Source organism: Nicotiana tabacum, chromosome 1 (assembly GCF_000715075.1).
Source record: "Nicotiana tabacum cultivar K326 chromosome 1, ASM71507v2, whole genome shotgun sequence".
NCBI classification, from domain to species: domain Eukaryota; kingdom Viridiplantae; phylum Streptophyta; class Magnoliopsida; order Solanales; family Solanaceae; genus Nicotiana; species Nicotiana tabacum.
In genome coordinates, this window is record NC_134080.1 from 1,545,543 (window position 1) to 1,560,347 (window position 14,805).

Below are 14,805 nucleotides of genomic sequence, written 5' to 3' on the forward strand. Positions count from 1 at the left end.
GCCTTTTGTTACGCAATGTACTACTTCCAGTTTACGTGAACCTATTTCTTTTTTGGTCCATTTAAAATATATTCCGGACCCCTTTTTAACCTGTTTAGGACCACAAATTCCAAAAGTCTTTATTTTTTCTTAAACTTCGTGCCCAATCAAACAAGTTCACATGAATTGAATCGGATGGAGTACTAATTTTTGGCCGATACGTGTAACATCTACATTCAGAAAAAGGAAACCGTAGCATAATATACCAAAAAAATGATGTCACTTTATCCTGATTAACTCCACTTCAACTTGTCATCTTCTCTGATCAAAACCCACAATACCCCGACAGACCCTCCCCTCCCCGTGTGCTAGTGAAAGGTAGTAGGTATCGAGATGCACTGAGCTGGTCCGCACTTCACGGTTATTAAAAAGAAAAAGAAAACAACCCAATTGAGGAAACTATTGTAAAGATTTTAGGCTCTTGGCAATAAAGGTACAAGCTTTTCCCCTTAACATATCTGCAAAGAGTCTTTATTCATTTTTTTTACTTTATAATTGTGTGATAGTTCAGTTTTGGTAGATGAAAATGCTGTTTTACTATGATCTCAGGATATAGCTACTTGGACTCTCTGTTTTAATCCTGATCATCAATGGCTGGAGTGATTGGTCCAAGATTATATAGTTGCTGCAATTGTAGGAATGAAGTTGCGGTACACGATGATGTTATTTCTAAAACATTTCAAGTGAGTAACTTTTGCTCTTTTTTCTTTTTCCTTGGGATTAGTGGTGGCAAACTGGTTAAAAGAAAACAATTAATCAGCCATATTATACACTAAAAAATCGTTTAAAAACGGATCAAATATTGATATGAACCATATTATCCATTTAGAAAATGGTTAACTAATGGGTAACGAGTGAGTTTAATTTTACTATTTGTAAAGCCTTAAATTGGGGATCCTCAAGCTTGGGCACTATGAATTCTCCCAAAAGTGATTATATTCAAGAAATCATATTATCTGCCGGTTAACCCGTTTTTTATCCGTATTAAATATGGTTGGGTCAAATAATTTATCCGTTTTTTATTAGACATTTTCGACTCGAACCATATGTGACCTGACCAGCCCGTTTGTCACTCCTGCTTGGGATTACGATTTGGGGTTTTGAATGCTACACCTATTCTAATCATATACTCCCTTCGTTTCAAGTTAGATGGGGTAATTTGACTCGTCGCGGAGTCTAAGGAAGAAAAAAAAGACTTTTGAAACTTTTGGTATTAAAAGTTCAGGGAGTAAAAATTTTGTGGGGTTGTGACATTTGTGTGGTTATAAAAGCTTTTCATTAAGGTAAAATGGGTAAAATAAAGAGTTTAAAGTTAAATTATTTCCAAATATAGAAATGTGTCATTTATTTTGGAACAGATTAAAAAGGAAAGTAACTCATCTAATTTGAAACGGAGGGAGTACTATTGTTCAAACAGATTAAATTGTTTTATGGTCTTTGTTCTTTGCTACAGTCAGCTTATTAGCCAATGTCCACTAGTGTATACTATGTTCAAACAGATAGTAATAGAACATAAAATTCTGTTGTCTCGCCTAATTCCTTTTGTATATTTCTGATAAAATCGATGATCTTGTTGCATATAAGAATGTTGTCGCCTGTCTAATATGAAGGGACGTCTTGGCGTAACTGGCAAAGTTACTGTCATTTGACCAAGAGGTCACGGGTTCGAGCCGTGGAAGTAGCCTCTTGCATAAATGCAGGGTAAGGATGCGTACAATAGACCATTGTGGTCCGTCCCTTCCCGAGCCTCGCGCATAGCGAAAGCTTAGTGTACCGGACTGCCCTTTGTGTTTTACCTGATTAAGAAAAAAGAATGTTGTCACCTGTGCCACAGAATAAGTGAGGCTATACGGTGTTTCAAAAGTTGAGTTACATTTATTTTTCTTAAGTGTTTCCACCAATATATTCTTGTCGAATTTGACATATAGGGAGGAAATGGTCGAGCATTTTTGTTCTCTCACGCGATGAACGTTGTTGTTGGGCTCAAAGAGGATAGACAACTCATGACTGGTCTCCATACAGTTGCTGATGTCTATTGCTCTGACTGTCGCGAGGTGCTGGGTTGGAAATACGAACGAGCTTATGAGGAGACACAGAAATACAAGGAAGGCAAATTCATACTTGAGAAGTCGAAGATTGTCAAAGAAAATTGGTAGTCCGTCATGCTATGTCAAAGTGTGTGGATGATTCATGCTCATTTTGTTATATCAACTCTGAGCAATTCAAAAGGTCAATTCATTGTTGCCAATAGCCTGATCTCAGCTTCTATTTCTTGTGTGTGTTGAGCGATTGGAAGAAATATCTGAGATGCTGTAAAAATCCTGTTAATATTCTATCTTGAAAATAAAATCTTGTGAATATCATATCTTCTTTACTTGGTTTCTTTGAGCAAATGATGTCTGAGTTATTGCAAAAGGTCCAGGGCCTGCTTTTGCGCGATCCTAACTGTATTTTGTTATGAGAAATCTCAATGTGAACATGGTTAGTTGTCCTGCAAGCAAAAGTACATAAGAGTTTTCTCCTAGTATAAAAAAGGCAGGTCGGTGCACTAAGCTTCCGCTATGCGCGGGGTCCAGGGAAGGGCTGGACCACAAGGGTTTATAATATGCAGCCTTATCATGCATTTACGCAAGAGGCTGTTTCCACGGCTTGAACTCGTGAGGCCGTGACCTCCTGGTCAAATGGCAGCAACTTTACTACTAAGCTTCCGCTATGCGCGGGGTCCAGGGAAGGACCGGACCACAAGGGTCTATAGTATGCAGTCTTACCATGCATTTATGCAAGAGGCTATTTCCACGGCTTGAACTCGTAAGGCCGTGACCTTCTGGTCAAATGGCAGCAACTTTACTAGTTACGCCAAGGCTCCCCTTCAATTTTCTCCTAGTATCTTGAAGCTAAAACATAGAGAAAATAGAAAGTAAAGAACTGCTATAGATCTTCAAAGTATAAAGATATAGCTATGGAGTTGTTTTAGAACTGCCTAAGAAAGCTTTTATTACCATTTCAGGTCTCAGCATCTCCATGATTTATAGCCTGTTTGGCCACGCTGGAGAAATCAGCTTATTTTGAGAAGTGCTTTTGAAAAAAGTACTTTTGGAAAGAATGAGTTTGTGTTTGGCTAATAAGTCTGAAAAACACTTTTGAGAAATAATTTGTGTTTGGCCAAGCTTTTTAGAAAGTGCTTTTAAGTGTCAAATTACGAATAAGGACATGAATAGATTTACTTAATAATTAATATTATAAGTAAATAAATAATATCAAAATTTTGTTATTACATGCAATAATTAAAAAAAATCATTTTATTTAAGTAAAATATGAAAATAAAATTAAAAAGTACTTAATTCTTTTAATATAAGTTAAATATATTAAAATTCTTTCAACAAATATAAAAGTATTCACCCCTAAAGACACTATATATTAGAAAGTTTCCTAAAAATAAGAAGAAATATTTATAAATTAATATCCTAAGTATTAGGTTTAAGGGTTATTTTGGTATATACTATATTTTGTTAAGGGTATTTTACGTAAGAAGAAAAGCTAAAACTGCTTCTGCTTTTGGAAAGAAACTACTTTTTTCTGCTTCTCTGAAACTGCTTCTGTTTCTTCCCAAAAGTACTTTTTACCCAAATAAGCTTGGTCAAACACCTCAAATTAGGAAAAGAAAGTGCTTTTGGGAAAGAAAAAAAAACACTTCTTTTGTCTTGAAAAGCTTGGCCAAACAGGCTATTAATGTCCTTTCCTGCTATATTAGCTAGTTGCTTACTATTCTTTTATTTCTTCAGCATTATATCTGGGGCGTTCTAGCGTCGATTTCATTAATAGCTTGTTGTTTGCTTCCCAAAAAAGAAAAGAAAAACTATACTAGAACCTACTTTTGAAATCCATCATAGAGTACCTGAATTTGGTTTTTGTGATATACTAGTTCTGAAATGCCAAGGGGAACCTTAGCATAGTGGTATGGTTGTTGCCAGGTGAATAGGAGGTCACAAGTTCAAGCCGTCAAAACAGCCTCTTGCAGATGCGTACAATAAACCTTTGTGGTCCTCTTGCAGATGCGTACAATAAACCTTTGTGGTCCGGCCCTTTCCCGGACATTGCGCATAGCGAGAGATTAGTGTACCGGGCTGCCCTTTTTACTAGTTCTGAAATGCAATCTCTAGTATTCCAAGAAGAGGAAATAACACTCAAAAGTAAGAAGTACTAGCATAAGATCACAGTAACCAAGAAGTTAAAAGGCACTAAATTCCCTGTGACAAACTCATAAGTCAAAAACAAGCACCAAAGCTTGCAGAAGCTCACTTGAGAGCAAGAACACAAACAATTCATTTCATTAACACCACTGGACAGTTACAAAAAGAAAAAGGTAAAACTAAGAAAAGAGAATGAACAGTTTCCCTAAAATAAAATGGAACTTCTCTTGCTAGGTCAAAGATTAGTAGCAAGAAACACGCTATGTACATATATTCTTTTTACTAGTCCACTTCTTTCTGGCATTTTCAATTGCCTCCACTCGCATTCTCAAGAGTTCGCGGCAAGATTGCTGATACTGCATATTGATGGCATCAAGTTCCAACTTGAGATCCTGCAATTGATTCTTGTCATTTGCTCCTTCGATGAGAGAGATGGAAGAGAGGTTAGAGCTCAAATCATTAGATATGAGATTCCGCGAGCTATCAAAGGATATCCCTGAATTTTTGGTACAATCACTCATTACAACATCACCAATACTACCCTCATTGTAGCTTGGAACATGGATCTTGGGACCCTCGATGCATTCTAACTCATTGCCGAACAATCTTAAAAGGTTGTTATACTCAACATCTGAATCTGATGTTCCCCTTTGATTCAAAGATGTAACGCCTAGTTCTCCAATGGCGTGATCCTCTATTTTAGGAGTCTGAGAAAGAACATGAAACTGGTTATGAGCACCTTTTAATTCATAGTCCTGATCAAAACTTGCAGACACCGGGTTACTATTAATCAAAGTTGAATCATTGGATGAGTTATTCACGGCACCGAAACTCCCAAGAGAATATTTCTGGCTTGTTGAGAGTTTGGAAATGAATCCGTCAATCAATTCAGCTATTGTCGCTACATCGTCGTTCGACAACGCAAGCTCCTCTGCCATCTCACTAGCAATTGACATCACAGTGTCAACATCAAGATAAAATACAAAGTGCACATGCCTAATCCGACCTGTTAAAAACAAAGAAAAGAGTTAAACATTTGCCAACAAATACTCCATGTATATTCTTTCAGCATGACTACATACCAGTCAATTCAGCAATTCGCAGTGAAAAGGCAATTGATTGGTCATCATGCTTGTCACCTTGTAATCTAAATTCATTTCTCCCATTACTTCTCACAAAGTCCAGATTAGAAAACTGTGGACATCCATTCTTGCTTTCTATGGACATGTCACTTTGTAACTTCTTCTGTGAAAGGTCTATGTCCATGGAAAAAGAACACGGCTTTGGCAAACTCTGTGCTTCAGGCACATAATTTGAGTGCTGCAAAGGATCACATAGGGGTTTTTTCAAGCTTTCAGATGAAAGAAATGGGTCTTCCAAAAGTTCAGCTGCACTCAATCTTACAGATACTGGGGCCAAACATTTCTCCACAAATTGCTTTACATGAGGATCTGTTACTTTCGCTAATGATGCTGGTTTTATGCCCTGAAATCAAACATGTTCCTAAGCATTGCAATTATTATAGAGTTGAACAAAGTAATAGTTGTAAAGCTTAGGACTAGTGGAGCTCACCGACGTGACTTTTTTGTAAACTTGTGCTTGATTTCTACACTCATTATACGGATATTCACAAGTGATTAGCTCCAAGATGCACATGCCAAAAGAATATATGTCGACAAGTTCATTATATTCTTCATCATATAGCTCTGGTGCCATAAATTCAGGGGTACCTGAAGAACAGAAAACACAAAGAAAATATGGTAATAGGGGTTAATATATCAATTTTGATGGAACCAAAGGCAGCAAGTCCAACCCAAATAACTACCAATAACACTTCGAGCTGTAGGCTGCTCCATGATTGTTGCCAATCCAAGATCTCCAAGTTTAACTTCTCCATGGTTTCCATTGATGAATATATTGTCACATTTCAAGTCTCTGTGTATAACTGGTGGATTGTGACCATGGAGATAATGTAAACCTCGGAGAATTTGTCTAGCCCATTTTTTAATGGCCCTCGTGTCGACAGTCTTGTGCTTTCTCCGATATCTAAAAGCCATAGAAACATATGAATAAGAAAATCTGGAGGTTGCATTGTTAATAACAAGGAGAAATATGCAAGAAACATTGGACTCACTGCCGTAAGCTTCCTGAACTAAATAATTCAGTGATCATATTAATACTTTTGTTCACATCGTCCACCCATGAAGCATATAGCTTTATAATGTTTTCATGCTTCAACATTCTCAACAAATGAACCTCAGAATATATCCTCTCCAAATATTCTGGTGACTGCAAAGCATCATCTATGCAGATTTGATTCCAAGCAACTTCTATTCCATCAATTTCATCAAATGCCTTATAGCTACACGTAAAACATGTGAAATTAACTGCTAAATTATTGAAAATGTATAATGACCAACTACATCTTAACATAATTAAAGTGCAAGAAAAATAACAGGAGATGGGTCTAGGAGCCATACACAGTCTTAAATGCTCCACTTCCCAAGATTTCATTATACTGGAGGAAGAAAAACAAAGAGAAGGTGACAATACCACCAAAACCCGCAATATTACATAAACGAAACAGAATGAAACAAATATCCTGTAATAACCGAGCACACTCCATTTCTCAACAAAATGTATAGATAATGCAAAAGAGCAAAATATAATCATAATAAATGAAAACCCAACTAAATTCCTACCTACATTACAATTTGTTTCAATAGCAAGCCCCACTCACTTTAGTTCAACTAGGCATCAAAAGATACAACAGCTCTTTGCCGAAATGCAAGCAGAAGCATATACACTCACCCTCGGTATGGGGTAAGCCATTTTTAACAAGCCTCACTTTTAAATCAAGAGTTTAAGTTATATACACTGTTGTAGCAGGTAACCTGTCTTATTTTCAAGATTATAAACCTCACATTTTAAGGAGACTTGCCTACAGATATTCTTTGGAGAACCTGTGTAATAATATTTTACAACGACGGTATACACAACTTAAACTAAGATGAACTAAAGGAACAAAGTACAACAACAGTTGATTTAATCAAATAATCCTAAAAATAGTAACTTTCCAAAAATACAGACACCAGAAAGAAAAAATCATATGTACCCGAATGTATCGCTTGTCTGGGGACACTTCAACAACCTCAGGCTCATCAAATTTACCTTTCAATTTTGACATGTCAATCCATGGTGTAGAAGAATTCATCTCTCCACCGAAAAAAAAAACCCAAAAAAATTGAAACACCCAAATCCTAAAAAAGATTAAAATCCGGTAAAATCAAAGAAAAGGTTCAGAGAATGCTTCACAGGCAACTGAATAAGAATCAATAACCCTTCCAAATCGGAATTGACGTTCAAAGAACTCAACTTTAAGGGAAATTAAAGAAAAAATGAGAACCCCCATTTGCAAAAATCAAGTAATTAACCACAAAAACAAGAACCCAGTATTGAAACGCATATAGCTAGACTAATTAGGGCAAGAAAAAAAATTCAAACCCTAAACCTCAACGCCCTATACCGAAACCCTAATTTGTTGACAAAGAATTGGGGATTGACACCGGTAAATTTAGGGGAAAAATTTAACGGGAAGATTGTGATTAAAGAGCGTAGAAGAGAGAGGAATGGAGAAAAGAGGAGCAGCTCCAAAATAGCCAATTTGGATTAAGGGTTAATAGTTTGTTAACTTTGACAACTAAGCTTTCGCTTTTTTGATAATCAAGCTGCTAAGGACTCTTGATTTTAATGTAATTTACGATTTAGTGGTAAATAATATTAGAATATATGAAATAAGGCACAACAAGGTGTCGTGGTGTAGTTGGTTATCACGTCAGTCTAACACACTGAAGGTCTCCGGTTCGAGTCCGGGCGACGCCATTTTGTTGTTTTTAATCTTTTTTTAAAACTCGAAATTGCTGAAAGCTCATACTTGTCATCTTTTAGCCAATTCGCTTGCTTTGATCTCTGTACTTTTGGTGATCTGGGTACCTCATTTATTTAGAGTACGACAACAATTTGTACGTTGTTGCATGCGGTGTCATGGGCAGAGGCGGAAGGAGGTTCATCCGAACCCCCATTGTTAAAAATTATATTATATATAAGGTAAAATTTGTTTTTTACCCCTATATATTATGTTTTGAATCCCCTTGACACAACCTAAAAGCTTAGTTTAGTGGTCAAGGAAATCCAAAACTTTTATGAGGTCACTAGTTCAGTTCCCATTGGTCGCAATTTCTTTTAATTTTTAATTTTTTTTTCTTTTTTGAACCCCTTAGCGGAATGTCTCTGCCTTTGGTCACGAGACACCGCTTCGTCATTTGTTCATTAGTTCAGTTCTTCAAATTGTGACACTGCTTATGAAATATCATGCGTACACCACTGATTGCACGTGGGAAATATCATGTGTACACTACTAATTGCATGTGGCCTTTACTCCAGCTTACCATTTGTCCTCATATGATAATATGCATATATGAGTAGAGGTAATCTCCGTTGGTTGATTTTCTATTTTACACTCATTTGCTCCTCAGTTTGAGACTTAGTTTGGATATGATCCGACTATGATACTTAACTGCATATGTTCTGGTCAAGTAACCGTTGATTTTTTTAGTGCTTTTGGCCAAAAATTGAGGTGTTTGACCAAGCTCGTAGAAAAAAAAAGTGTTTTTGAGGAGAAGCAAAAATAGTTTTTGAGAAGCAGAAAAAAAGCAGTTTTTCTCCAAAGACACTTTTCTTAAAAGCACTTTTGAGAAAAATACACTTAGAAGCAGTTTTCAAAAGTTTGGTCAAACACTAATTACTGTTCAAAAGTGTTTTTCAAATTAATTAGACAAACATAAATTGCTTCTCACCAAAAGTACTTCTGAGAAAAGCATTTCTCAAAATAAACTGATTTTAGAAGCTTGGCCAAACAGGCTAGAAATGCATCCATTCACCTGCACTAGTTTTGCACTTGCATCAGCTCTGCAATTTTGTATACACGTAAAACTAGGCTCGATGTTCAATCGAGCATCCAAAACGTTAGGCCGGGGTCAAAATATTTGTAATCGGGTAAAGTCGAGCTCGAAGTTCAATCTAATGTCCAACACAATCAGCCAAGATTGTAATATGGTAATTGAGATTGGACCCAAAGCATTGTCAAAATTAGTCATCGAAACCACCAGATTTTCCTTCAAGTTTATCGAAGGCGTAACAGGTCCTGGTTCTAACTGTCTCAAAGAAATACTTGCCAACTTATCCGACAGGGGTCCGCAATTCCCATAACTAACCGGTCATTACGGCAAAAAATACGGAACACGTCAAAAAAGGACCAAAGGTTAGCAAATCAATGGCTTTTGTCTTTTATATAATAATAAAATAATACCTTAAAAGGTAGGTCTCCCCTAATATATAAAGGGGATATGACAATTCATTGGACATGTTGTAATTTACACTCACAAGCAATACATCATTATTAGTTCTTGAGGCTCTTACATTTTTTGGTGGCGTTGTACCGATTTGAGCATTTATCCAGCTTGAGGATATCCAACCTCCCTAGGTTGAAGTTATCCAATTCGTGTGATTTGCATTTATTCTGTCATTATTTATTTTAATCGCATTTTAATTTACCTTTCATTATCAAATTAATCCGTGTGTCCGTAAAACCACTAACAAATTCAATTGTTAATCAATTTTGAGGGTAAATAGTTTGGCGCCCACCGTGGGGCTAAGGTAATAGAGGCAATTTGATACGAGTTACCATAACACAGCCCATTTTCACTTGTTATTTGAAGTATTTTTTATTCCAGGTCAGGGTCGAGATGTCAAACCTACAACATGTCCCTCAAAACATGGACATATAGTCTGGTCACCATGGCAAGAAAAATAGTGCAGTGCTCGGTAATGAGGTAAACCTGGTCGATCTTGGTAGAATCCTGGTGGTGGTTCCCGTTGATGCCTGTTCAAATGTGGCCATCGATGCAAATCAGCCTACCGAGCCCGAAAATAGCATACACGAAGTCTGTTTGATTGCCCAAGACACATACGATGGCGAAAATGATGGAATCAACCTGCGTATGATCTTCAAAATGCTACAGGCTCAACAGGCGGCGATAGCTCAGTTGCAGATCCAGGTCGAGCACCGAGCAGGAGAGAACCCGAGCCCCATCGGGAAGCCATCCGTAGAAATGTCTCTAAAAGAACGGACGAGAGTGAATCGGGGTTAACCCCAAGATCATGAAATTGCTTGAAGAATTGACGAAACAAGTAGAAGCAGGGGAAAAGAAAATCGAGGCTAATGATAAAAAGGTGAAAACCTATAATTCTAGGGTTGATCAAATTCCAAGAGCACCTCTGATACTGAAAGGCATGGATTCCAAGAAATTTATTCAAAAACCTTTTCCCCCGAGCGCGGCTCCTAAGCCTATTCCCAAAAAGTTTTGCATGCCCGAGATCCCTAAGTACAACGGAACAATCGATCCAAACAAGCACGTAACCTCCTATATGTGCGCCATCAAGGGAAACAACTTGGAGGATGATGAAATCAAGTCTGCCTTGCTGAAAAAGTTCGATGAGACCTTGTCAAAAGGAGCTATGATATGGTATCACAACCTTCCCCCTAATTCTATTGACTCTTTTGCTATGCTTGAAGATTCGTTCGTAAAATCACACGCCGGGGCTATAAAGGTCGAGACCAGGAATTCAGACACTTTTAAAGTAAAGCAAAAAGATAATGAAATGCTCAGAGAGTTCGTGTCCCGATTCTAAATGGAGAGGAAGGATTTGCAGACGATTGGGCCGTTTAGACTTTCACCCAGGGGCTTAACATTCGAAGCTCGTTGGTTTCACAACAGTTGAAACAAAACTTGGTAAAATATCCAGCCATTACTTGGACCGATGTTCATCACCGATATCAGTAAAAAATCAGGGTCGAGGATGACCAGCTCGGGATCCCTTCCGGACCACACCCTGTTAGGATCATGGACAGAGCCAGAAGAGACGTCAATCACGAATCAAGATCGAATCGGAAGCGGTATCAACCATACAATAAGGATAGAAAAAGCAGTAGGTTTGAACGAAACCCTGCAAGAAATGACCGAAGGCAAAACAACTGGGGTCTCATGGGTAAAAATAATTTTGACAAGCCCATCGGGTCTAAAGAAGCACCAAGGTTATCGGAATACAATTTCAGTATCGACGTTTCCGCCATAGTATTCACCATTCGTCACATCAAAGATATCAATTGGCCTCGACCTTTGCAATCTGATCCAGCCCAAAGGGATCCCAACTTAATATGAAAATATCATGGCACTCGCGGTCATAGAACGGAAGACTGTCGACAACTAAGGAAAGAAGTGGCCCGGTTATTCAACAATGAGTATCTCCGAGAACTCCGCAGTGATTGGGCCAAAAACCATTTTAGGAACAAGGATTCTGTTAAACGAGCCGAAGAAGAGGAACTTGAGCATGTCATCAACATGATCATCGGTGGTGTCGACATTCCTCAAGGACCGATGCTGAAACGTGCCAAACTGTCCACCACCAGGGAAAAACGGACTCGAGATTACCTACCGGAAACAACCTTATCATTCAATAATAAAGATGCAGAGGGGAACACACAACCCCATAATGATGCACTGGTAATATCGGTACTCGCAAATAAATATCGAATTAAACATGTGTTAATTGATCCAGGTAGCTCAGCCAATATCATCAGATCAAGGGTTGTAGAACAACTCGGCCTACAAAATAAGATCGTACCAGCAGTCCGAGTCTTGAATGGGTTCAACATATCATGCGAGACCATCAAAGCGAAAATAACCCTATTGGCAAATGTCGTCGGGGTTATTCAGGAAGCCAAGTTCTATGTAATCGAGGAGGACATGAGGTACAACGATTTGCTCGGAAGACCATGGATTCACAATATGAGAGAAGTACCCTCGACATTACACCAGGTGTCAATTCCCAATGCCCAAAGGAATCGAAATAGTGTACGAGGAGCAACTGACTGCTAGGGAAATATTCGTGGTCGATGAGGCGATCCCGACATCCACGCTCTCCATATCAAAGAATCCAATTCCGATGAGACAAAATGAGACTAAATAGATATCACCAATGCAAGACTCGACAGAATCGGAGGAACAAGGGATAGACTAGGGCAACGATAAGGGGGTACCCAGATCTTTCATAATACCCGACAACTCCGACTCTATGAAATCTACGGTCGAGGAACTGGAGCAAGTCACGTTGAGTGAACGCTTGCCTGATCGAAAGGTATACCTGGGCATGGGGCTAGAACCCGAGCTCGAAAAAAAAACTCATTCAATTTCTTATAACTAACAAATATTTTTTCGCTTGGTCTCATCTCGATATAACAGGAATTTCGCCGGAGGTAACCGCTCCCAAGCTAAGCCTGGACCCAAAATTCTACCTAGTTAAGCAGAAGAGGAGGCCCCAGTCTGAGGTCAAACATGCTTTAATCAGGGACGAGGTATCTAAACTCCTTAAAATAGGGTCTATTCGAGAAGTTAAATGCCCGGATTGGTTAGCAAACGTAGTGATAGTTCCTAAAAAGGGAATAAGCTAAGAATGTGTATAGATTACAAAATTTTGAATAAGGCATGCCCCAAGGATTCTTTCCCTTTGCCCAATATCGATCGTATGATCAATGCCACGGTCGGGCACGAGACTCTCAGTTTTCTCGATGCCTACTTCAAGTACAACCAAATACGGATGAACGTGGATGACTAGGGGAAAAAATCATTTATCACTAAGTACGACACATTTGCTATAACGTAATGCCATTCGGGTTAAAAAAATGCAAGCGCCACTTACCAATGTCTGGTAAATCGGATGGTCGAAGTATAAATAGGAAGATCAATAGAGGTTTACATTGACGATATGTTGGTTAAGTCTCTACGAGCAGAGGACCATTTAAAACACTTGCAGGAAACCTTTGATATATTGAAGAAGTATAATATGAAGCTGAATATGGAGAAATGTATGTTTGGAGTTGGATCGGGTAAATTCCTTGGATTCATGGTGTCCAACAGAGGAATCGAGATCAATCCCAATAAAATCAAAGCCATCGAGGATATCACGATCGTAGACAATGTAAAGGTTGTGCAAAGGTTAATCGGGCGCATAGTTGTCCTGGGTCGGTTTATCTTAAGGTCCTCCGATAAGAGCCATCGATTCTTCTTGTTATTGAAAAAGAAAAGTAACTTCTCATGGACCCTAGAGTTCCAGCAACCCTTGGAAGAACTCAAGCGATATCTATCAAGCCCGCCGCTGCTCCACACGCCAAAGATAGATGGACAGTTATTCCTATACCTTACTATCTCGGAAATAGCGGTAAGTGGGGTCCTGGTTCGAGAAGAAAAAGGTACGCATTTCTAATTTACTATGTTAGTAAGACCTTGGGAGAGGCCGAAACTAGGTACTGTCACCTAGAAAACTTGGCGCTCGCTTTATTGAGCGCTTCTAGGAAGTTGAAACCATATTTTCAATATCACCCCATATATGTTGTGATCGCTTACCCAATGAGAAATGTGATGCATAAACCTAAACTCTCGTGACGATTAGCCTAATGGATCGTCGAGATCAGTGGGGACGATATTGAATATTAGTACCGAACTGCCATCAAATTTCAAATCTTGGCAGACTTTGTGGCCGATTTCACACTGGCTCTAGTACCCGAAGTCAAAAAAGAGTTATTATTGAACTCAGAAATCTCTTTGGGGGTCTGAATTCTCTTTACGGACGGTGCTTCAAACGTGAAAGGATCTGTATTTGGTATCGTCCAAAAACCACCAAAGGGAAATATGGTTAGGCAATCTATTAAAATTGTAAAACTAACCAACAATGAGGCCGAATATGATGCCATGATTGCAGGTCTCGAACTAGGCAGAAGCTTGGGAGCAGAGGTGATCAAAGCTAAGTGTGATTTCCTCCTTGTGGTAAACCAGGTTAATGGAACGTTCGAGGTAAGAGAAGAACGAATATAGAGTTACATGGATAAGCCACATGTAACATTACATCGGTTCAAGGAATGGATTCTACAACACATGGCTCATGATCGAAATAATAAAGTCGATGCCCTTGCTAGTTTAGGGTCGTCAATAGAAGATGATGAACTCAAAGCAGGGGCAGTCATACGATTAATGCGTTCCGTGGTCAAAGAAGGCCATACTGAAATAAATTCAATGAGCCTAACATGGGACTGGAGGAATAAATATGTAGAGTATCTGAAAATTGGAAAATTACCCTCGGATCCAAAGGAATCTAGGGCCCTACATACAAAGGCAACCCGATTTATTTTGTCCGAAGATGGAACTTTATTCAGAAGAACGTTTGACAGACCGATCGTCATATGTTTAGGACCGGGAGATACCGAGTACGTCCTGAGGGAAATTCATGAAGGCACTTGCAGAAATCATTCGGGCACCGAAGCACTGGTAAGAAAAATAATCAGGGCCGGATAATATTAGATTGACATGGAAAAGGATGCAAGGGAATTTGTGCAAAGATGCGATGGATGCCAAAGGCATGCTCCGGTGATTCATCAAGCCGGGGAATTGCTGCACTCGGTCTT

At 38.7% G+C, this 14,805-nt stretch overlaps 2 protein-coding genes and 1 non-coding gene across 4 annotated transcripts; 2 read left to right on the plus strand and 1 right to left on the minus strand.

Moving 5' to 3' along the window:
- Nucleotides 1-346: 346 nt before the first annotated feature.
- LOC107794422 (protein yippee-like At4g27745) lies at nt 347-2,402 on the plus strand. The gene is made up of 3 exons (XM_016616911.2): nt 347-472; nt 589-722; nt 1,968-2,402. Exons 2-3 carry the CDS (start codon nt 630-632, stop codon nt 2,193-2,195), a joined length of 321 nt encoding a protein of 106 aa, XP_016472397.1. The 5' UTR covers nt 347-472; nt 589-629; the 3' UTR covers nt 2,196-2,402.
- A 1,901-nt stretch (nt 2,403-4,303) lies between these two features.
- On the minus strand, nt 4,304-7,900 carry LOC107794419 (putative serine/threonine-protein kinase WNK10). Of its 2 annotated transcripts, XM_016616906.2 has the most exons (7): nt 7,345-7,900; nt 6,710-6,747; nt 6,364-6,591; nt 6,055-6,275; nt 5,802-5,959; nt 5,312-5,714; nt 4,304-5,235 (listed from the first exon to the last, which is right to left on the minus strand). In XM_016616906.2, exons 1-7 carry the CDS (start codon nt 7,441-7,443, stop codon nt 4,490-4,492), a joined length of 1,893 nt encoding a protein of 630 aa, XP_016472392.1. In that variant the 5' UTR covers nt 7,444-7,900; the 3' UTR covers nt 4,304-4,489. The 2 variants fall into 2 exon arrangements, with proteins under 2 accessions (XP_016472392.1, XP_016472393.1); XM_016616907.2 differs by lacking the exon at nt 6,710-6,747 and having other exon boundaries at nt 7,345-7,881.
- Nucleotides 7,901-8,037: 137 nt separating this feature from the next.
- Nucleotides 8,038-8,111, plus strand: TRNAV-AAC (transfer RNA valine (anticodon AAC)). The gene has a single exon. It is a non-coding gene; the product is annotated as a tRNA-Val (tRNA).
- The last annotated feature ends 6,694 nt before the right edge of the window (nt 8,112-14,805 follow it).